The sequence below is a fragment of the Fringilla coelebs genome, assembly GCF_963513975.1.
Source record: "Fringilla coelebs genome assembly, chromosome: Z".
Taxonomy (NCBI): domain Eukaryota; kingdom Metazoa; phylum Chordata; class Aves; order Passeriformes; family Fringillidae; genus Fringilla; species Fringilla coelebs.
The window spans coordinates 7,394,662-7,417,399 of NC_140031.1; the positions used below are offsets into that span (position 1 = coordinate 7,394,662).

Below are 22,738 nucleotides of genomic sequence, written 5' to 3' on the forward strand. Positions count from 1 at the left end.
AGTGCACAAGGGCAAAATCAGGCCACTGCTTTGGAGGCCACTTTCTAAACCACCAGGTCTCCTGAGTGCTGCAGCAAAAAGAGAAGATGGGCAGCCAGACCCTGCAGAGCCGCTGCTGCTGGTGCCTGGCAGGGCAGGGAGTGTCACTCACCCGTTTTATTAGGGTGTGTCTACTGGCCATGCCCCACTTACTCAGCCTGAGCCTTGCTTGAGAGCTGCCCAGACATCCTGCTGGTTCCCAGCAGATTTCAGCACAGCTCTCCGTGGCTCAGCCTCCACTCGAGCTGCCCTGTGTGCTGAGCAGCTCCTTTGCAGTTGATGGACTGACACCAGCCAAAGTGACCTGGTGCAGACCACGACCCTGCCGTGTTCAGCCTCCCCTCACGAGGTGTCCATGGCCAGTGTTGCGAGGAAGCTGCCACCCCAAAGTCATTATTTCCTGTGGTAACTGGAGCAATCATGGGTTCCTGCTGAGGAATGGCTATTATCTCGTGTCAGCGCTGTATCTGGAAACTTAATTTAATTCTCCATGTAGGGCTTCATTTGCCGGTGTTTTAGTTATTGTCATTTATTGCTTGTGAGGTTTGATAGATGGGAAGCAACTCAACCCTTTGAGCTGTTAATTAACCCCTCTGCACACACATGGCCCCTATCCTCTTCTCTCTGGTCTTGCAGGCGACCCATACTCTGTATTTTTAGCAGCAAGGCACATCATCTACCATCTGTGGTAGTGAATGGCTCCCCTTGTTTGCTTGGTGGGGGAGCTGAGACGGGGAAAATTGTTTAATTGCTGCTCACTGTTTCCACTGTGTTTGTGTGAGAGAGAGGAAGTCTCTACGGGCATGAAAGAAAATGTATATCTGAGAGTGTGTGTGCAACTGCGCTTATACAGCCGGTGGGCACATGAAAACACACATGTGAGCTGTTTTTATGAGCAGGGGAGTTAATCAGGGTGCCAGAGGTGAGGTGGGGGAAAGGTGTGCACGTGCTCTGCACGCAGCTGTCAGCGTGGGCAGCTCTGCCCTGAGCTCGTGAGCGAACGTGTTCCTGTCACCGCGTGGAACGGCCGGACATCTCTGCTGGGAGCGGTCTCAGCAGAGCCCCCCGTTTGCACTGCATGGTGCCCTGGGTGCCACTGCTGATGGAGCTGGAGGGAGGCAGGGAGGGAGGGTGCTCTGGGCCCTGTGGCACCTCCTGGAGCACAACCGTGGCTCTTACACCACACCTCAGGCAGCACGAGATGGCCCTTCATGGAGCCAACACACAGGGGCAAAGCCCACGTCTGGCTTGGTGTGGTGGTTTGGAGTGAAAGCTCCTTGCTTCCCAGCACTGAAATCTGCCCTTTCTTTCTTCCCCTTTCTCTCCCCTTTAGCTGCTTATCCTGCTGCTTATGGCCAGATTAGCCAAGCGTTCCCACAGCCACCTCCCATGATCCCACAGCAACAGAGAGAAGGTAAGCAAAAGTGATGTCCTCCTCTGTGACCCCAGCGAGACATCCCCATCTCATCGGTTCCCCTCCTCATGCACCTAGAGCATCCATTAAACACCCAATTCCTTTCAATGCCTGGTCCACTGAGTTATTCTCCACTTCCATGTGTGGCATTGTGTCACTGTCACCAGCAGTGCTGTGGTGGACTGTCCTTGTGGGGAACTGCTGGTGAGATCTCTTCAGTCCCCTGGGAGGAAAGCATGCTGGTGTGCACAGGACGTGGAAAGACCAGCTAGCAACATAGCCATTAACATCCAGTGAGGGCCTCTGCTCCAGACAAGCAACAAGAATGCAGATAAAAATGCAATTGTATTGGAATGAAGAGCTTTACGGGACACAAAGCACGAGGGGCCCTTCATTAAAAGGCAGTAACATCATTTCAGACACCTGCTGTTTGGAGAACAAGGACTTGCTATTTAGAGTAGCTGATCTAGTCCTTTCAGCCTTTCAGCCTCCACTGATAATCTGGAAACATAGTCAGACCTTGCAGAACACAATCCCTATATCAGGATGAGAAAAAAAACTTGTAGTTAAAGTTCCTATTTCTTTGCAATGACTATGAGAGTTGCCTGGGTTATCTGCTCCACAGGACTGGATGGCTTCACGGAAGACATGAAGAGTAAGGAGAGGTGAATCTACCATTTTTGCATGTAAATGCCTTGGGAGAAAACTGTGCCATGTAACAATTCCTTTACAGTCAGTGGGGAGCAGTGGAGTCCTCAGAGGCAACCCACTTGGGTGGTTCCATTCCAGCTGTCCTCCAAGGAAAACTGCTCCTTTTTGTCAAGAAGGAGGGGTATGCTTGCCTGAGTGAGACATTAAAGTCAGGTGCTCCAGCTTAGCAACTCTCATTTTAAATAGTTACATTTTAAATTTTATCCCCTAATAGATCACTAATTCAGACATATTCTATATTATATGTGTTATTATATGTATGTAATTACATTTAATATTTTAATACAGTGTAAGAGTCAAAATGAAATTAATCTAGATTACACCATCAGACTAAAACACTCTGATGATCTAAAACTACTTTGGGGGAGAAATCTCATTTTGTAAGAAAATTAGAAATGTCGTCATTTCCATCTAATTTGGAATTAATTTTTTCCTATGTCAGAATTTCCTGGGGAACACAACTTCCAGCTCCTGATTAGCTCTAGTACATGTCCCTGCTGTGAGAACAGATGCACAGACCCATCGTATCATTACAGAGATGTTTCCCCCATGCTGAAGGACTTTGCTTTTTATTACTTACTGGGGCTAGATTAAGCACAGGACAAAATGGCGAGCAGATCACTGCTCAGCAAAGCGCTGTGCCAGGAACCACCAGAAGCAGGGGGAAGCTCGGGTGCACGCTTTGAAGACCCTCTGCCTGTAGACCCCTGTGTTCACAAGGCATGGTGTGTCTCTGTGGGTTAGGAGGGAGTGTCACCCAGTGGACAAGATGTCTCATAACTCTGCTCCTTTCTATAAGCATTGAGAATGAGGATGGTTGGGGGACAGCCGTGTGGGATGAACCACCAGTCCAATGCAGGCTGCCATTCCCAGTGTTCCTCATTTTCCTGCAGGGCTGAGAGGCTGTGTCTTTCTCTGCTTCTTGCTAGAGCAATATTCTGTAAAGCACAGCACCCTTTAGCAGGGGGTCAAGACCTTTAAGCGTCTCTAACCTTTAACAGGAAAACACAGCAAGAGGGAACTCAATAATAACAATAATGCTCAGTCTTGAGAAGAGTATTTTGGGTTTGCAAGGATGTGCACAAGCATTGATTCGTTACCGAGCCAGCCCTACCACCACCATAACACCAGTGATCACATTGTTAATGACAATCTTAGCTCTCCACCCCTGGATCCCAGTTGGATAACAAGCCTGGGACATTTTGCTGCTGCAAAATTCCTGTAGAGATGAGTCATTACTGCCACATGAGCACTGAGGCTGCCAGCAGCCGACAGGGCGTATAGGGTGGAACTGATCTAAAACTATCAAACTTTAAGATAAAATCTTGATTCAGGCCATGTCCACCACACAAAACTTGGAGGTAATTTTAAGTCTGTATTACTCACCTTTATGTAGTTTCTGAAACTAGGATGTGCAACTCCTTGCTGCAAGTTTGCGACTCTTATCTGTGCTGTGTTCAAAGATTCAGGGCAAGCAGAAGAGGCAATGAAATTCCATCCTCTGAGTGCTTGCTGTAGAGGTCAGGTGTGCAGCTAACCAAAGTGCTGCAACCTGTCTTCATACAACCTCATGGGTTAGCCCAGTTTAATTACTGTTGGAAAAAAAGCCTCATCATAGCCTTTCCTCATGACACTGTCCCCAGTGCTGGGATGCAATGATGGGTAGCTGATGTCAGAACAGGTATGTGGAGTTCACTTATGTTGAATGTGGGCAGGCAGGGAGAGGCTGGGTCTGCAGCTGTCCCTGTGCTAAAAAACTGACAATCAGCCCAAGTGTGAGGAGCATGGGCAGAGCAATGGCTCAGCTCAGGTCCAGCCAAGCTGAACCCACTGCGTGGTTCTGTGCCCTCAGTCACAGGTTTTTACATTATCCAGCACAGTTTGCCTGTAATCTACAAAACATCCATAAACTGTACAGTCCTTAAAGCTTTTCTTGCTTTTTTGTCCAAATCAAGGCTAACTGTTCTTCTTGTGTATAAATGAACAGAAATGTATATATGTCATGAAATGTATACATATCACAAAACCAAGAGCCATAGCAGACATCAGTGTCGAAATGAAACTTCATTTTTTCTGATCATGTGTCATGGGGGTTAGATTTCAAGCTACACTACAGCCCTTTTGAAAGCAAAAGTAAAGCCTGTCATAAATAATTTTATTATCGTGCTCAGCCCTGAATTGCCAAGTATAGTGATCTCCAATAATCCATTAACTCTGTCCAAAACAAGAACTTTTTCTTCTAAAAGAGAGTTGGACTCTTTATTAAGATTTTTCCATGCCAGCTGTGGTTTTTCTGTTGTTCCAGCATCCTGAGCAAGCCCCTCAGAACTCATTGCATTTGTGCCCTGAGAACTGACTATAATCTTTAAAGTATTCTGAATTAAACAAATGGGATCATAAAATTGTTTGTGTAGGCAGGGACATTTAAGACCCTCTAGTTCCAGCCACCTGCCACGGGCAGGGACACCTTCCACTAGATGAGGCTGCTCAGAGCTTCATCCTACCTGGCCTTGAACACAGTCAGGAATGGGGCATCCACAACTTCTCTGGGCAACTTGTTCCAGAACCTCACCACCTTCATAGTAAAGAATTTCTTCCTTTATGATCTTGCCTTTGATTTCTTAAAAATATACCTAAGTGTACAACAAGACAGCCATACACGCAAACACACTGCCTTCTATGGAGTGCCCAAATTAACTTGAATCAGGCAAAAATATGTCCAAAAAAAGCTAGGAGGGCTGAAGAAGACAGATCTTGTTTTGTGAGCTCTTTACCAAGGGCTCTGGCTGTGACAGGTAATTTACAGACAGATTTAACAAAAAATCTATTGTTATATTCTAAAGGCAGTAATTTCATAAGTAAGGGTGACAAAACAAATCAAACTACCCATTTTTGGGTTGGTTTTTTTTTTTTTTTCCTCAGAAGCAAGTGAAATTTTCAGCATTGGAAGTTAGGAAAAATCCCTCTGTAGCTGTAAACAAAGCGAGTTCAGCCTTGAATGTCTGGGTCAGCAGGGGAAGCCACAGCACAGGTTTCCCAGGCACATTTAGAGCCAAGCTGGTCTTTGAGAATGGTCCCTGCTTTTTCACATCCTCCCTCTCTTCCTTTTGGTCTCTGAGTCATGGGAGGAAAAGTTGATTTCAAGGTGAACTAAGGGTTGTTCTCTCCTTGAGCCCAGGCTAAAGGTGGTGTAGTCAAAGTTGTGTGCCTCCTGATCTGCCTTATGCCTTGGTAGGTGTTTCTCAGCACACACACCAGAATCCCTACTCATGCACAGCACATCCAAGACCGCAGGAAATGCAGCTGGTATTTTTGAAAGAATTGGCCAGTTTTACAGTGCAAACTGCTGGCTCTGGTGATGTCAGTGGGAATTTTGCCACCGACTGCAGCAAAGCCAAGATTTTACCCATTTTATTATAATGTGGATCTCAAATCCCACAGCAGAAGTGCTCTGGGGCACGTTCAGATGAAGGAATGAATTTTTTCCCTGTTATTCTGGACTGTGGTCTGCTCCTGGGCAGAATTTTCTCAATTTTAACAGACACCTAAGGGGGTTAGTGTTTGTTTAACACTTTCAGACTGTTTCATATCTAGCTTATTATGCCAATAACTCTGCATTGTGCAGAAATGGATGGCAGCTAGGATAGGAAAAATGATAGTTGCCCAGTGAGAAGACTAAAGAAGAGGCAGACGGGAGGTGGGGGGAAGCTGGAAAAGCTTGGCATGAAACAGGGGAGCCTGATTATGGGCCACTGAGGTTCAAAAGTAATTTGGCTAAGCAGATGACCGGGTGCCTAATTAGTTAATTATCCCACTATACCACTATCCCCCCCATTTGGAAGAAACCCTGTTACCATCCTCATGACCTTTAGGAAATGCACAAGATGCAAAGGATCAGCTGTTCCTTCATGACAGTCCTTTTAGCAAATTAGTGGGGAAAATTGTGCTTAGCAAATATTCATTAGGGCTTCATTTTCCATTAATCCAAAAGGAAATGTGGAGAGCCTGTGACTTCAATCATGCTGAGGCCCAGGAATTTTAATGAGCTTTAAATGGGCATCTGCCAGAATCCTGACTTCACCGTACTTCTCTTGCCAGCCGGGGGGATGAGTAATGGGTAATAAAAGGTGGGAGCATCTAGATGAACTCCTCTCCCTAACAGGAAAGGCAAAGTTGTAATTTGCTGTGTTATGACACTGTAATTATGCCCTGATGAAGAAAACGAGAGTATTAAAAAACCCTTTCCTTCCCCACACCGTGCCCCAGACGTAAAAAGGGGAAAGTTGACTGAGTCAGGTCACAGGGTTGTAGGCACATGGGCGAGGGGGAAGGAGGAAACCCTCCTTCTCTCTGACCTCTAACCCTTTTGGCAAAGGGCACACAACGTGTCCCCTTCATCTCGATCCCTCTGAGTCAAGCAGAGCTGGAGTTACCTGTCGAGGTCAGTGCAGAGCTGGGCAGCAGCTGGAAGTACCTTTAGAAATGAAATGATGAAATGATGATGTCTCGTCAAACTATACAGTTTTCTGCTACTGAACACTGCAAAGGTTTTGAATGTTTAATTTTCTTTAACAAAACCACTTGGACACACCTTTTTGACTGTTGCTCAAGGACAGCATGTATAAAAATAAAAGTCAGGTTGAAAATTTATATTACAGGCTATTTGACGAGAGGCAGGTTTGCCCTCTTCTGCCCCAAAATACAATTTCAACAGAATATTTTTTGAGGGTCTCTACTTTAATTTCATATTCCAGCTAAAGACACCTCTCTGGATGTTTTCCAGAACACCCTCTGAAATTGGTAAGAGTATATGTTACAGGATTGAGGCAAAAAAGCCAATCTATCTTGTCTAGTAATTTGGATTTAAATCCACCTAAAATCTCTCCTGCAGAATGCTCTAGAATGGAGGACACAGCCTAACTATCCAGATCTGTGTGAGTCTTCAGGCTGATTTGAGCTGGGGGGATGAATGTAAAATTCTACAGAACAAGATAAGCCTGTGGGTTTGTGCATATCCTTCTGTTCATTATCATCATTTGTGTGATGTTATTGTCATCACACAGATTCAAGAAGGATAATGAAACTTCTGCATGCAGACACTGGGAAGAGGCAAGGGATAGTATGGGTCATCCAAAACTCTGCAGATTAAATAAAATTATGAGGAACAAATAAAATCTATGAACCATATTCTTTCATTCTCTGTGTTCTTGCTCCTCCGTTCTGTTCTTTCCATGACCACATGTGCTGGTGCATTCCTCTCTCTCTAGATTTTTTCCTGGTGTCCTGGGAAAGCTATTGAAGTTACCATAGCCTCTAGGTGACTTTTTGAGTTCCTGGTCTTCTACTTTGCCCATTCCTCTGAGAGTCTACAGGCTGCTTCTAGCATGATCACTCACCAGTCAGAGAGAGAAGATGCCAAAGTAAATCTCCACCATGTGCTTTGTGGTAACCTATTTCTCTTCATTCATGGGTCTTCTTTTTCTCTTGATAGGACCAGAGGGCTGTAACCTGTTTATCTACCATCTGCCCCAGGAGTTTGGGGATGCTGAGCTGATGCAGATGTTCCTGCCTTTCGGTAATGTCATCTCCTCGAAAGTGTTTGTGGATCGGGCGACAAACCAAAGTAAATGCTTTGGTGGGTAAAGATAACAAAACAATTAGATTCATCCAGGAAAGGGCTTTCTCTGAATACTTTACCTTTCAAACTGCTTTCTTTCTGCTTAAGCTTTATGATTTCTCTCAATTTACTCCTGTCAATACTTTCCCCCTTCCTTCTTTCTCTCCTGATTGTCTCATGCTCAGAGTTGTGTGTGCCGCTTAGAGGTCAAGGTTTGGCATCTCACCAGCAGCAAGATGCTGCAGACACTGGTGGGGTCAGAAAATACCCTACTTGTAAAGGGAGGTGGGGAGGGTGCAGAAAAGACTAAAGCAGCTGCAGCAAAATGGATGGGGCTGGGCATAGGTGAAATTATGAGATTAGCAGAGGGATCATGTTGCAGAAGGGGAATTTCTGTATAAGGATAAAGGACAAGGCAAAGGATAAACAGGCCTGGGGTTGAAGAGAAGACAGAGGTGTAGGGTCAGCTTTCCTGCAGCTGTGATGGGTTAGACTGCAAGGGGATAAGGGCCAAGCATCTGCTGAGAGCCTGGTCTTCTGGGGGAGGACACGTGCTAGGTAGATCACATTCAAACGTGTTCTGCCCTACAGGACCTGAGGCAGCACCCTAGCAGATAGAGATGGGCCAAGGTAACCCCATGCCTCAGCTGACAGGCTGTGATAAGAGACTGGGTTTGAAAGCTGCACCTGGCTCCCACTGCTCTGGCCTCACTGCTGGCTCCATCCCACCAGCTGGAGCAGGGAAGGAGCACAGCCTGGGACTGTCCCAGGCAGGGACACCCTGAGCTGCACCCACAGTGGGAGGGCTCAGCCAGCCAACAGCCATGGACTGATGTATGCATGGGCTCTCACTGGGATACCACCTTTTGCAAAGTTGGGGCTCTTCAGCATCCCTTTTGGCAGTGGGGCAGCATGGGAACCCTGCCACATTGGATCCCATCACACCTGGTAGACAAGGGATCTCTCAAAGTCATGTGCCCACCTCTGGCATTTGTAATTTTTGATTCTCTGCCATCCTGCACCTCCTGCATACCCTCCCTGGGAAGTGCAACAGAACAAACTATTGGGTTTTTTTTTCCTGTTACTTGCAGCTAATATGGATTCTGTCTCTCAGGCAAACTTCCAGAGTTAAGACTCATTGGAGTTTTCATTTGATTTTAAAACCACTCTCAATTTCCACACTATGCTTTCTTTCCATGCTACCTTCCCCTTTCCCCTCCTGAACGGCTCACTTCCCAAATCTCTTACCTCATCCCTTTCTCTATGCACAGTTTCTCCTGCCCATACACAGAGGGTCTGAACAGGCTATTTTCCCTTTTGTTTGAAGGAACCCTGGCCCCTGATGAGAGGGACACAGCCCTCGCAGTCACCAGGAGTCTCTGGGTTTCTGCACTCTCCAGCACTTCAGGAATGAAGGACAAAGAGTCTGGCATGCAGAGGCAGTTGGCAAATTCAAATTAGAACTCAAAACTGTGAATTAGCCCCAATGAATCCAGAGCCCACCTGCTTTTAATATACAAATTATACGTATATATATATTTATATATAAATCACACAAGTTGAGCAGACCAGCACAGCACTAGGTGACACTGAAACTGATGCTCAGAGACCCACAGATTAGAAATGGACCTTTGTCAGTGAAATTGTTATCTGTGTTTAGAGGAATTCTGGGCCTGGTTCCCCACATGAAGTAGTAAATGGCAGCCTTCTGGACAGCTGTGAGCCTCATCCCCACTCAGTTCAAAGGCTGATGGTACAAGGACACACACACATCCCCTTTGTGGGCAGGGATTTGGGGCTGCTTCCGAGGTGCTGTGAGATCAAGGCTGAGAGTGAAGCAGGAGCTGAGAGGTCTTAGTACAAACTTTTCTTGAGTTTTACTTGGAGAAACATCAGCTTGTTGGGGGAAGTGAACTCCAAAACTAACTGTGGGATAGTGAAGGCTGAAACAGGGAGGTGTTCCTTTGGAAGTGTTGACTCGAGCACACAGACAAGCAAAAGAAGGAATTAAAGATTGCTGGTGAGTCTTGGTCACCTTATATCTGCTTCTGAGACACAAATACCCAGGTCCAGTCAGTTTGGGATCCCAGGTGTCAAATCTCTGGATTTCTCCTAGTTTTCCATAGAGCTGAGTGCCTGCTGTGACTGTTGGTCTCAGACAAATATGTTGACTATGCTTCCACATCCACCAACTCCAGAAGGATAGAAATAACAGAAGCACAGGTAGCTAACTATCACAGGTAGGTTACGTTGCTTTTCAAAACTTCCCACCCTCCTGACCTTCAGATTTAAAGCAATGTAAAAATGTAAAAGATATTAGAGGAAATCAGGCCTTTCAATTGTTTTGCTAAGTCTACTGAAGCTGGCATTTTTGTTGAAAAAAATAAATTTAAATTTAAAAAAAAAATTTACTTTTTCCTAAAGGAAAATAAGAGATTTTATTAACTTTGAAAGTAAGAAAATTCCTTTTTTGCTGCTAAAACATTTCCCAAAACTCAACATGTAAGAACACAGCATTTGCATTCTATTTCACTTTTTTTTAGTGCGGCTAGAGCTCTCCAACTGCTAGCCTGGGGGGACAATTCTGTCTGGCCCCAGAAAGATATTCCACTACTATATGACCTTTTAAAATATATCTGCTAAGCAGATCCCAAATAAATTGCTGTAACAGAGTTTAGCCCCAGGTTGTCGAGAAATTGTCAAGAAGTCCTGCTTTAGACAAACTTTAAAAATTCTGTGGAGAAAAATGTCACCATGTTTTTTTCCACAGGAACAGAAAAATCTTTATTTGATGCCTTTTTCTCACTGTTGAACAACCTGTAAACAGCTGGCACAAACTGAACAAGTCAGTAGAGCAGCATTTTCAATTCAAAATAGAATTGTGGAGGTCCGCAAGGATCAGGTGGTTGGGTCACCATTCCTATAAAGACGGGCTGAGAGAATTGGGGTTGTTCAGCCTGGAGAAGGCCCCAGGGAAACCTGATAGCACCTTCCAGTATTTAAAGTGGCTGCAAGAGAGCTGAGATGGACTTTTTACAAAACTGTGTGCAGATAGGACAAGGAGAAATGGCTTTAAAATGAAAGAGGGGAGATATAGCTAAGCTATTAAGAACAAATTCTTGACTGTGAGCATGGTGAGGCATTGGGACAGGCCGGCCAGAGAAGCTGTGGATGTCCCATCCTTGGAAGTGCTCAAGGCTAGGTTGGGAGAACCTGGAACCAACCTGGCCTGGTGGAAGGTGTTCCTGTGCAGGGCAAGGGTAGCTGGAACTTCATGAACTCAAAGGTGCTTTCCAACCCAAACCATTCTATGATTTTTTCCCTTATTATTTGCATCTGAATTCTTGTCTGCATTTTGAACACAAATCTCTCTCTTTTTGCCACTACTGGCAGGATGGTGTTGGGGCAGCTTCAGGAATGTTAGGAAGAAAATCAGATCAGGAACAAACCCTTCTCCTGGTTTCTGGAGTCCATGAGCCTGCAGAGAACCCCTAGCACCGGCTCATGCTAAAGAAACCATAGTGTGGCCAGCAAGCCTTTGACATTCTCAATTTAGAGGTCACTGCCTCCTGGCTGACAAGGAGTAGTGAGGAGTGCCAGCTACAGGAAACACTAATACCAGATTTAAAATGTGAAAGTGCTCAGAGTATGTCAGTTGTTTTCCCGAGCAGGGCTGCCTGCTCTCCATGTAAGGCTGCCCAAGAAACAACCCTGACTTCTCACTGAAAAAAGTCATTCAGTCTGGGAGGCTTCTTTGCCTATGACTTTTCTTCTGCTGCACACATCCAGGCTAGACCCAAATCCTTTATTTCCTCTTGCAATTTTTCAAACCTCTGGCTTTATTTTTTTGTCCTGTCCCTGTCTTGATGCAGCTGTAACATGGCCAAATGCAGATCACCCTTGTCCTTCCTATTCACCAACACCTTGTGTATCCCATGACCTAAGCCTCCATCACTGACCATATCTGCATCCCCTTGGGTTTCTTCTCAGGCACTGTCCTGTCCCCATTCTTGTATTCAGACTTAGTGATTTCACCTTCACAGCTCTTCACCGTTCTGCCCTTCTCGCTCCTGTCCCACTGGTTCTTCACTCAGCTGACCCCTGTAGCCTCTTCCCACACACTCCTTCTGCAGCCAGCATGTTTCTCCAACTGGGCTGTGCTGTCAATTCCAAGTGAAATGGCAGGGCCACAGCAGGACTTGTCTCACTCAGAGAAAAACTGCACTTAGTTGGACACTCCTTGGAGACGGTGACTCCCGTTCTCAGAGCGGGCTGGTCTAGGAAGACTTGCATGGAGGTAAAGTGTGCTGCAGCCTGAGTGTCAACATCTGCAGGAGCCCAGAGTCTGTGTCTGCACAAGGCAGCATTCACACTGGGTCTCTCACGTTCCCACAACATGTGTGCCAGTTATTCCGTGTGTAGGTGTGCTGAATGTCAGAGGACGTGGATTACATCTTTGCGCTGGTCTCAATGGTTCTGGTTATGTAGATAGTTTAAATGTGAACAGTTTGTGTACAAGGCTAAAAGAGAACTCCAGTAAAACATCACTGTTAAGGCTGCTAAGGCAAGTAGGCAATGTGAGAAGGGCAACTTTTCACCCTGCCCACACATGGCTAACTCTTCCTCTGTCATAGGGTGACGCTGCAACACAGCCCAGCAACACTCACTGTTGTCTCATAAAACACATCTAAAGAAAGAACTTGAAGACTTTAAGTTAGTGAAATACAGAGACAGACATATTCTAGAAAAATGTTTTAACAAAGAAGAGAGCAAGCAAGACAGGTTTGGGCAGTAATAATTAGGAAGACATGTCAGAAATTAGAAAAAAGAGAATATGGATGGAGAAGCAGAGGTCAAATGGTTATCCCAAAGTGTCAAATAAGATGTAGATAAATTAAAGCTGGAGGAATTGCTTTACTGGAACACTTGGTTTGCTCCAGTCACCTCTTTCTGAGAGCAGTAAGCACCTGGATCTGCCAACTTTTTGCACACCATTGAGCAGCAGACACTGTCAGGCCAATTCTGCTCCATGCCCCTGCTTTGTCCCCTACATGTCTCCTTGGCATGTGCCTGTCCTTCATACCCATTGCTGTAGCAGCTTCAGTTTCTCCCCATGGGACAGTGACTCTGGAAGGCTGTGAACAACCTGTCTTATTCCCAGAGAGATGCTGTGGTTTCCCTCCACTCAGCTTGACATACTCTGACACCACAGGTGTAAGCAAACACAAGTGGCATACGTTTTTCTCCTTTTCTGCACATTCCAGATGCACTTTCACATCGGCAAAATGTCCCAGGCCTTTTTGAAATGTCCCACATTAAACAAAACAAGGAGCATTCCAGGTTACAAACTGCAAAGGCTTCTTAGGACCATAGGTTTATATATCCTCAAGGAAATATCTTGTTTGACTCCTAGTACAACATGAACATTGATTGTTTCATTCCAGATTCCTGCAGGGAGTGCATTTCTAAGTTGCTAATGGGCCACCTCATTTGGAAAAACATCCAGTCTTATATGAAGATGCCAAAATAGAGAAAATAACATCACTTGATGAGGATCATAATAGTTAATTAAGTTTGCTGTTAAATAATTCTATTCCCTACTAAACTCCTCCTAGCTTATGAAAAGAAACTGGGGAGACAAAGGAGAGAGATTAAAAGTGAGAAAAGCAGTGAGGAATGAGAACTGAACACAGGAGGGGGTGAAGCTCAGGAGAAGGGCTGAGGGATGGGCAGAGCTTGTATCCCGTTATTAAAAACATGCTGTGGCAGTTAAATGCTGCAGTGTGGCGGCAAAAAAGGCGGAGTGGGAGATGCAAGGCAGCAGGCAGGTCGTGATGATCTGCAGAGTTTCAATCTGGAAGCTGAAATAGAAAGAAGGAAGATGTGTCAAGAGAATAGGACACTGGCAAAGTTGTACAGGGCCGTGGGACAAGGGGCATTGCACATTAGGTCTAAAGTGCATTGGCAGCACTCCACAAGACATAGGAGTGAAACAAGGGACCCTGAGGTACATTAGGAAAATATTGTTCAGCACCTGCTGACAATGTGCCTCCAATATGCACTGCCAAATATGGCAGTTTCTCATTTAATAATAATAATTTTAAAAAATTAAAAAAAAAAAAAAGAAAAAAAGAAAAGCAACAACTCTCCTTGGGTTCATCCAGGAAATGAGCAGGTGCAGAATTAAGGTGTTGTAAAGGAAAGAAATTCTTGTTGCATGTTCATAGCCTGTATGGGTGATCACAGTTCAACCTACTGTTAGGATTGGGCTCCCCTTCTTGGAAAAGTACACTGACTCCTTTACACGGGTCTTGAGGATTCATGGATGAGGAGAGTTATTTATCAGATAAAAGGTTTTTGGGGTTTCTTTTCTGAGTCTTCTTTTGGTAAACAGGAAATTCTCACCAAACAGATTAGGTGGGAAGCATTATTAGGAAGGACTTGAGGCATGTAGCTCTGTTTGTTGCTGTTATCAGTACTTTGATTAAGTTTGATTTATTTTTATTCTTTTTAGTATTAACCTGATTTCAAATTTCCTAAGGAAGTCTCTACCTGATCCTTTCTCCCTGTAGCCCTTAGAATTGGGCTGTGTTCTTCATTTCACATGATCTGGTGACAATACATTTTGTTTCAGGGCTCTGTTTTTCATTCCCATATGGCTACAGCCTACAGACCACAGCTCAAAGAGCAATGGAAGAAGCCACTCACTTGAGTGCCACAGCTGAGACAAAACAGAAATTATTTTCCAGGCACATTAAGCATGTCTGACCCCTGGTATGTTTCAGTTCAGATCAGCACTGGTTTGTTGTGGTCTTCTCCACTCTGAAGGACCTGGCACAGCCAGAGAGCCAAGGAGGGACTCATAAGGTGTGTCCAGCTCAGCTGGAAAATAATCCAAGGGGAGGAGGAAGGAGGACACCCCCAGAGGGATGCTTTGAGCTCTCAGAGAGAAGGGAAAGGAGACATAGAAGTTTAATATCTGCTAGCCTATTCCAAAGCAGCCAGGCTCTGAGATTTCCGGTCTGCAGAGTGAGGATGGAACTCTTCCAGCTGATAAGGAAAGAGTTGTGTGAGTAAGAAAGAGAAGGTGCAGTTCATCAAACTCGCTGTACAGCACCTCCAGCCATTGCAGTTGGTTGGGGGAGGCTTTAGGGGGAGGAGGAGGAACGGGAGAAGTATTAGGGCTGTGAGCCACTATTCATTTACAAACTATAATTAATTTGATGTTTAGATTAATTTCTGATGCACTCTCAAAGGTGCACTGAAAGCATTTTTCCTTTATTATAATGTTGATTGCTTATTGGGGAGATAAATCTAACTGTCAGTTATGCACTGACTTACCAAAACTTTCAGACCAAGCAAGCATGTATGCATAAGGAACAGCTGTTTGCAGCTCTCCAGTTAAAGGGACAGCTCTGTCTTTTCCCAATAACTTGCATTACAGAAAACCTATATATTGTACACAGGGATTTCTGATTTCTTTTGTAGATCAACAATATATTAGACAAGAATATGTTAGCAGAATCTATCTTCTATTTATCTGGGTGTCCATGTGTCTATCACTGTTCTATCCACCTCCCCCCACAAGTGATAAAATCTGCCCAGAATTTTTTTTTAAAGTTATGGGTATGTGTGTACATACCTACTCACATGCACACTTCCACCATCATTTTGAATGCTCTTTCTCCTGGGGTAATTAGATGGAGGAACTCATTATTGCAGGGTCATTGTGGCTCCTCCTTTGTTGACTTTCAAAAGGGAAATTGTCACAATCTGACTTATAGAAATAACCAGAGTTAAGAGTTAACACCAGAAGAGGAGTTTTAGTGCAACTTTGATTCCAGTCAGAAGTTTTTGTTCAGAAGTCAGAATAATGACCCCTCCAAAGGACAGGTCCATTTCTGAACTCAAAGTGATGGATTTGCAGAGTGCAGATGTAACACATCCCACTCTTGTGGGACTGCAGACCCACTAGAGCATTTTGTCAACACATGGCATCTGGGTTTATTTTTTGTTGTCCCAAGATCTCTGATGCAAGGAAAATTCAAGCTGTAGAGTGGATGAGTCTCCAGCAGTCCATGCAGCCATCCATCCCCCCATATACCTGTCTGCAGCTTCCTTTTATCCACCCATTCTGCCTCACCCACTGCACAGGTCTGCTCTTCACCATCTTGAAGCCTGTTGCCTGGTTAGTTACTGAGCAGCTGTTCAATAGAGCCTCACATCTTCATGCTTGGCCCCAAGCCTTCCTTTTATATGATACTCATACTCTGCCATGAATATGAATTCATTTTTATTTCCTCATCTGTTTTCCTAAGACCCTTCCCAGCAGAGCATTTGAGAGGTTCGCAGAGCTAAGTAATGGCATTTTGCTGGTGCTCCTGGTGCCCTCATTTCACCAAGGGGATGATGAGGCAGAGAAATAGCCAAAACTATTTATTGATCTTGGATTCTTAATCTGAGTTGCCACAAGCCTGATCAGTCTGTTTACCAGCTTTGTCTAAGAATTTAGCATAATGCAGAGCATCCTATTTTTTTTGTCTGCTTCAGATGCAGGTATAGGCACAGCCTTTCTGCCAGTGAAATCTCAGGCCATGCACCAAAAGAAGAAGAAAACCCAGAAAATATTTATCTTCACTGAAAACTAGAGAGGCTTCACACATCTGCAAAAAAACTCTGGCACAATTTTACATATGTTTTTAATATTAGTGTGCCATTATCTCAATTTGGGCCATGACAATTAAGCCACAGCTGGACCTTGCTTGGGCAGGACTCAGCAATGACCAGGGATGGGAACACCCACTTTTGAGAGATGGGAAAGTTTAATGACATAGATTCAAGCTGTGGTGTACCTCTGGCACTCAGAACCTGCTCTATTTTATTTAACAGTAAAAAGCAGCCTAGAGGTCTTACTAAAGGAATTCTGTGATATATGATAAACTTAGCAGAACTGGGATGTCATGGCAGAAATAGGGACAAATTCCAGTTTTCCAAGGCAACATCTGCTTGTACAACTACAAAACTATCCTTTCCCTGCCTTATTTACTGTCTAAATTCCAACACTTACAATAACAAGTCTGATGCATTGCCATTTTCCTTGCCCTGTTATGTTATTCATTCTCAACAGTAATTAAAACAAGGATGCCATGAAAGAGAAAAATACAGAAATGTGTGGTTAGAAGCAATGCCTTTATGCATATACAAAGCAATACAGAATTAAAATTTTATAGGTAACATAATTTCTTGCATTTCTAAATCGAGTACTTCATTTTGCAACCTTATCATTGTTTCAATTTATGGTTGCATATGATATCTTCCCTTTTTAAGTAAGTAACCCTAAATCAAAAACTCCCCAGATATGATTAGCATCTTCAAATAGTATATATTGACATATTCAAAAGCTGTCATCAGGGTAACAACTTGCAGATCCCCATAAAAACAGGTGTATCATTCTTAATGATGAAGTTTCTTTCATCTATATCAAATCCCAAAAACAATTCAGCATCAGCTCTGCTCTCCCCAGTGTTGATCTGTCATATCACACATATGTAAGTATTTGCGTGATATATATATATTGTATGATATGCACAGTTATTTACATTACATATGTACTACACATATATTTATTCAAGAATAAATATAAAAACTTGCAGACACAACTGTTATTGAAAACAACGAAAATTGCTGAACAATTGTTTGAATTTTAACAACCTACTCCAATGCTTGCTGGCCTTCAAGGTGAAGACCTTTCCTTGTGTTCAGTCTGAACCTTTGCTGTTCCAATTTATGCCCCCTCTCTCATTCTCCCACCTCTGTGAATCATATCTCAAGTTGGAAGGGACCCATAAAAATCACAGTGTGCAACCCCTGTTCCTCCCAGAACTACCAAAAACTAATTCATATGGCTAAGAGCATTGTCCAGATGCTCCATGAACTCTACACAGATTTTCTTCCTTTTGGACAGCATGACCTAAAAATCCGATTGTGTTGTGACCATTTAAAGGTGAAATTGAATTATTCTCCTAAAGACAGGTCTCTACAGACCCTTTAAATCCTGCTCTAGAAGGGTCTTCAGAAATCATAAAGCCTTTAGCCAGGTCTTTGTGCATCTTTCTGACATGGCTGAATAGGTTTCAGAAAGATTATTGTTTTGCTAGGTTTTTTTAAATTCTAATGAGAGAATTTTTGCTACTGGGTTTTTGAATTTGATGCAAAAGACACTTTCTTTTAGGGATGGCTCATATTTTCACCTCATCCATTCAAATTAAGATCCATCTACAAACTACTAACATATCATGCTGTTCTCAAGTCTTTAATTTTTCTGTTCAAAGGCATATTTAAAACCATGGTTTCAAAACATATTTCTATTCCTCTTAGTTCAGTACTTAAAACACAATCTTATTTTCCAGTCTTCTACCCAAGGGTGGATCAAGACCTCAGATGGGTCACTGGGCAGAGGCCCCAGAGCCAGTACTAGATCAGGATTTAGTAAATCTGTGTTATGATTCAGGTCCCATAGACTGAATGCAACTATTCTGAGGAGCTGCAGACTGTTCTTCACTGAGATCTCCAAAATTCAGGCCTTTGAAGGCCACTAATGGTGAAAATTCTGCTGGCAGATCCACAGGAATTTATCAGCAACTCTGCAGTAATAGGACAGTTTTTCTTTCCCATTGTTGATTTTGAAAAAAGAAGCCAGACAATCATTTTCTTGCCCTTTAGAGATGGTTGAAAACATGGAGGTTTTACAATGACAGTGAAAGTACCACAAATGCAATAGCTGGTTGAATCTGGAGATGTTATTTTCCAGTTAAAATGTGTACAACTCTTTACTTTCTACTCTTGCTACCCAGCACAGGTCAGTGCCAGTTCACAACCTCCTGGTCTAGATATTGAGAGATTTTTCTCTTTTCCTTTCCTTTCCTTTCCCAATGACTCACTGCATATGAGGAGGTTTGTTTTCCTGTTGAGTTCACTTTTAGTTTGGTTAGCTGTTTTTCACACAGTCGCCTCCATAGAAAGTAAAATATTCCTTCAAAAATCATGGCCAAAAACTCTTCATCACCACTTTCGGCTTCTGAGCAGAAACTTCCAGACTGCTGCACAAGAGAAGCTTCAGGCCTTTCTGTCTCTGTTGGCCTGTCCCAAACTACCCAAAATGAGGTACCAGGTGTTCAACAACCAGCAGGGAAGGGGTGGGTAGTTGTCCATCTAAGTAATGGTCAGCAAGAGCAAGATGGGTAGGTTCTGTGCATTGCCACACCAAAAAGGGATATATCTCAGAGGTTCCCTGAGACACGAGAGAACTGCTGAAAAATAGTGACTAGTGCGGCTCACAGCTCACCTTCCTGACAGGATTTCCTGGTTTGTTTGGGTGTTGTGTTTTTTGGACTCTTTTTCTTGATTAGTCCAGGAAGGAATTTTATTACTTACCTACTACAAAATATTTTCAAGATCAAGGTCACTTTTTATGGTACTTGTCTCTTATAGAACAAGAAGGATGACTGGTGATTTTAGCAGTTGCCTTGTTCATACATGACTTTTTTATCAAAAAGTCACAAATGAAGCAGGGTCCAAGAGAGAATCGGGGAGCATAGAAATTAAATTTAGATGAAAAACAGATTGTGACATAGCTGGTGGGAGGTTCAATAATTATTTTCATCTGGTTTATATTGCAAACTTCAACAAAACGAATGTAAAAATAGCCTTCATTTTGATTCAAAAACAATCTCAGGGCATCCTTAACTGAGCATCAGTATCGACTTAGAACCTGGGCAAAACCTTCTTTATACTCATCCTTTATTTCCAGTTTCACATTGGAGAAAAGCATATATCCTCAAATGCTCACCTGCTTTTTTCAACCATGTGATTTCCCCCATATACCTTATTCTGGCACATGATGACATCAGATGTTTTCAAGGAAGGCTCAGAAAACAAGTCAAGAAGAATTCTATCAATTTCCGAGAGTATTTAGGAAATAGCTTCAGTCCTACACATCATTCATAAAGAGGACAAATACTATTTAGTCATCTACACGTGATTCATCACTGGCTGTTTGTTCCTTGTGAGGAAGATAATGATCATCACCTGGGCTGGAACATTATTTTTTTTATAGAAGAACCGCAGTGCTTTCTGTCCACAGCAGACATGTGTGTATACTGGTCCCGTGTCTGTTTCATGGGCTCTCCAAAAATGGCTGAAGCCTCAACCCTTCACTTCTTCCATCAATTCATCAATTCTACTTATAAGAAATGGGTAGAACCACAGTCTATAGCATCAGACAAGTAACTGTTTATCCTTTAGAAAACCTCTGTTTAGAGGAAAAAGAGAAGTATTTAATATTTACTCTATTGTTATGATGAGAGATGTGTTGTGGAAATTTTTATTCCCTTTTATCTTTTCAGAAAAAGTTATTCCTAATCATGTGCTCAGATGTATATATGAGCCACAACCTTGGATCACAGAATCATAGAATTGTTTGGATTGGAAATATCCAAATACACCTCATTCCAGTCCCCTGCCATGGGCAGGAACATTTTTCCACTAGACCAGATTGCTCCCAGCCTCATCCAACGTGGCCTTGAGCAGGGATGTGGCATCCACAGCTTCTCTGGGCAATATGTGCCAGAGTCTTATCCCTCTCGCAGTAAAGAATTTCTTTCATGTATATAATCTAAATTTCCCCTCTTTGAGTTTGAACCCTCAGATCAGATCTGACCATGCAGTTGTTTAAATTGTCAGAATTCTAGTCTAATCTAGAGTCTTACCATTGTGCTTTCAACATGAGTCATGACAAGAATTTTCCAATGAAAAAGAATCAAACGCTATACAGACTATGAAAGAGAAGACTTGTAGCTAGAGTAGACCTTCTTGGTCTTAATGATCATATTCAGGGTCAGCATCCACAGCCCTCTGCTTTCAGAGGAGACACTGCTTTTTCTGCCTGGATATTTCTCCATCTGGAGAGCATCCAACAGGCAATGCACAAAAACAGGGACCAACTTCTCTGCACACTCCAGCTCACACTGCTGCAATGTGGAGAGGCAGCTTCATGCACAGGAGGACAGGAAGGCAACATCAGGAAGATACTTGTGTATTTCAAGCTACCTTCTGCACTGGGTGTTCTGACCTTTAGAGAAAGTTAATCATGCCATCTACGTTCACTCTTCATTTAATCTCCCCTTCCCATCTGTTCAGTTTCTCTCAGCTGGAAGCAAGATGAAGAACGAGTACCAGTCAGCCCTCTCAGTGGTCTGCAGCCCACACTTTGGGGCCATTTATTATAAGGCATTAACATCAATTGTCACCTGTATCATGACTGTAACCTCAATCCATCTCAAATTACTAAGAACTGAATCTCTAAATATCTGAACTACAAAATGAACAATAGACAGACAGATAATGCAGTACCAGAAGAGACTGTTCTGATCCTTGGGACTGAAGTCTGAAATAACACATGCCAGGTGCCTCAGCTCATGTGACAGGTTAAAACCTTCTGCTTGAGTCATAGCATCCCTTTTAGAAAATCTCTTAATCAAGGTTCCATGTGACAGGTGCCCCACCCCTATTACTAAACAAGATGTTTTCCAAAATAGTTAATTATCTTCACCATTACAAATATGCAGACTTGGTGTCTTATTGCCATTTTAAATTTGACAAATGCCTGCTTCCAGAAGGCACAGAAGAAATCAGCAAGCTCTTCTTTTAAAAGAGCCCCACGTTTTAGTAGGTATTATTTATAGGCTATGGACAGAAATAAGTTTAACTTTCTCATCAATAAACAGTGGCCACTGTCATTACTCTTTCAGACCTATAATTTCTCTTCTACTTCCAAATAAGTATTTAAATTTACTTGTTTTCTAGAGCAATCACTAGAACTAAATGCAGAATTCCAGTAAGGATCTTTCCTGAGCCATACTCAGAGGTAACACTGCCTTGCTATTTCTAGAAGACATTGAGCAGAGGTAACTTCATCCCAAAACTGTACTAAGTCTTGGGACTTTGAGAATTTTAACACCATCCTGAGAGCTCATATATTTGGCTGTAACTATGACACCCATTTTCTTCTTAAGAGGCACTGTTTTCTAATGAGGATTTCCTCTTTTTTTGAGTGACCCACTTGCTTTTTCCTGGAGATACTTAATTTTGCATTTGATTGGATTAAAATGAACACCCTTTAACTGCGTCCAGCCTACACAGTGACCCGGGTCACTTACTTCTGTCATTATTTCACCATTTTTGTATGATTGGCCAATTTTACCAGTAATTACTTCAAATGTCATCCAAGTAATGCTAGAGAAATTGAATAGCACAGAGATTTCAGCACACTGCTGAAGGGGCCTCCTAGAATCCCTACAATTTTGTTTGTCACAACTGACAGATTCTTTGGTGGTCTCATTTCTGGGCTGATTTCATTTTCTGTAAGGAAATGCTGTCTGAAACACTCTAGCAAAGTTTAAATACACTTTATGATAACTTACTTTATTCACCAAACTTGCAATTTCATGCAATCAGTTTCATTTGATAGATGTTATGTTCTATGAAACCATGATGATTGGTACTAATTGTGTATCTTTAAATTCTTTGCCATATAATCTCATATCAAAATTTTTATAATTTTTCTGGCACATATGAAAGTTTAACTAAGTTTATCAGGTCACCTAGTTTATACCCTTAAAAATTAATATTAGATTTTTTCTTTTCCTGGAACATTTTGAAGGTTTTCTAATATTCCATAAATTTCTAAAATGAACATTAATGGTTCAGCAGATTTCTGAGCCAATTCCTTGAATATTCTGAGTTTCCAATTATCTCATCCAGCAGATGGGAAATATTTAATACTAGTTGTTTAGCACAGTTGTCTGTTACTGACTGTTCATACATTAAAAAAATAAATGGATGGATGGATGGGATGGATAGCTGGGTAGACAGATCTCCCTCAGACATGATTAAACAGC

At 42.9% G+C, this 22,738-nt stretch overlaps 1 protein-coding gene across 20 annotated transcripts in view; it reads left to right on the forward strand.

The window, feature by feature from the left end:
- CELF4 (CUGBP Elav-like family member 4) overlaps positions 1-22,738 on the forward strand; it is a gene marked incomplete at both ends in the record, with an annotated part of 671,538 nt that overhangs the window by 642,302 nt on the left and 6,498 nt on the right. For 9 of the 20 annotated variants that reach the window (XM_084225690.1, XM_084225692.1, XM_084225691.1 and 6 more), the window contains 2 exons: positions 1,373-1,453; positions 7,656-7,739. In XM_084225690.1, the coding sequence (XP_084081816.1) occupies positions 1,373-1,453; positions 7,656-7,739 (165 nt within the window). Of the gene's footprint in view, positions 1-1,372; positions 1,454-7,655; positions 7,800-22,738 lie in introns of all 20 variants that reach the window. The other 11 variants (XM_084225680.1, XM_084225682.1, XM_084225681.1 and 8 more) reach the window with 2 other exon arrangements.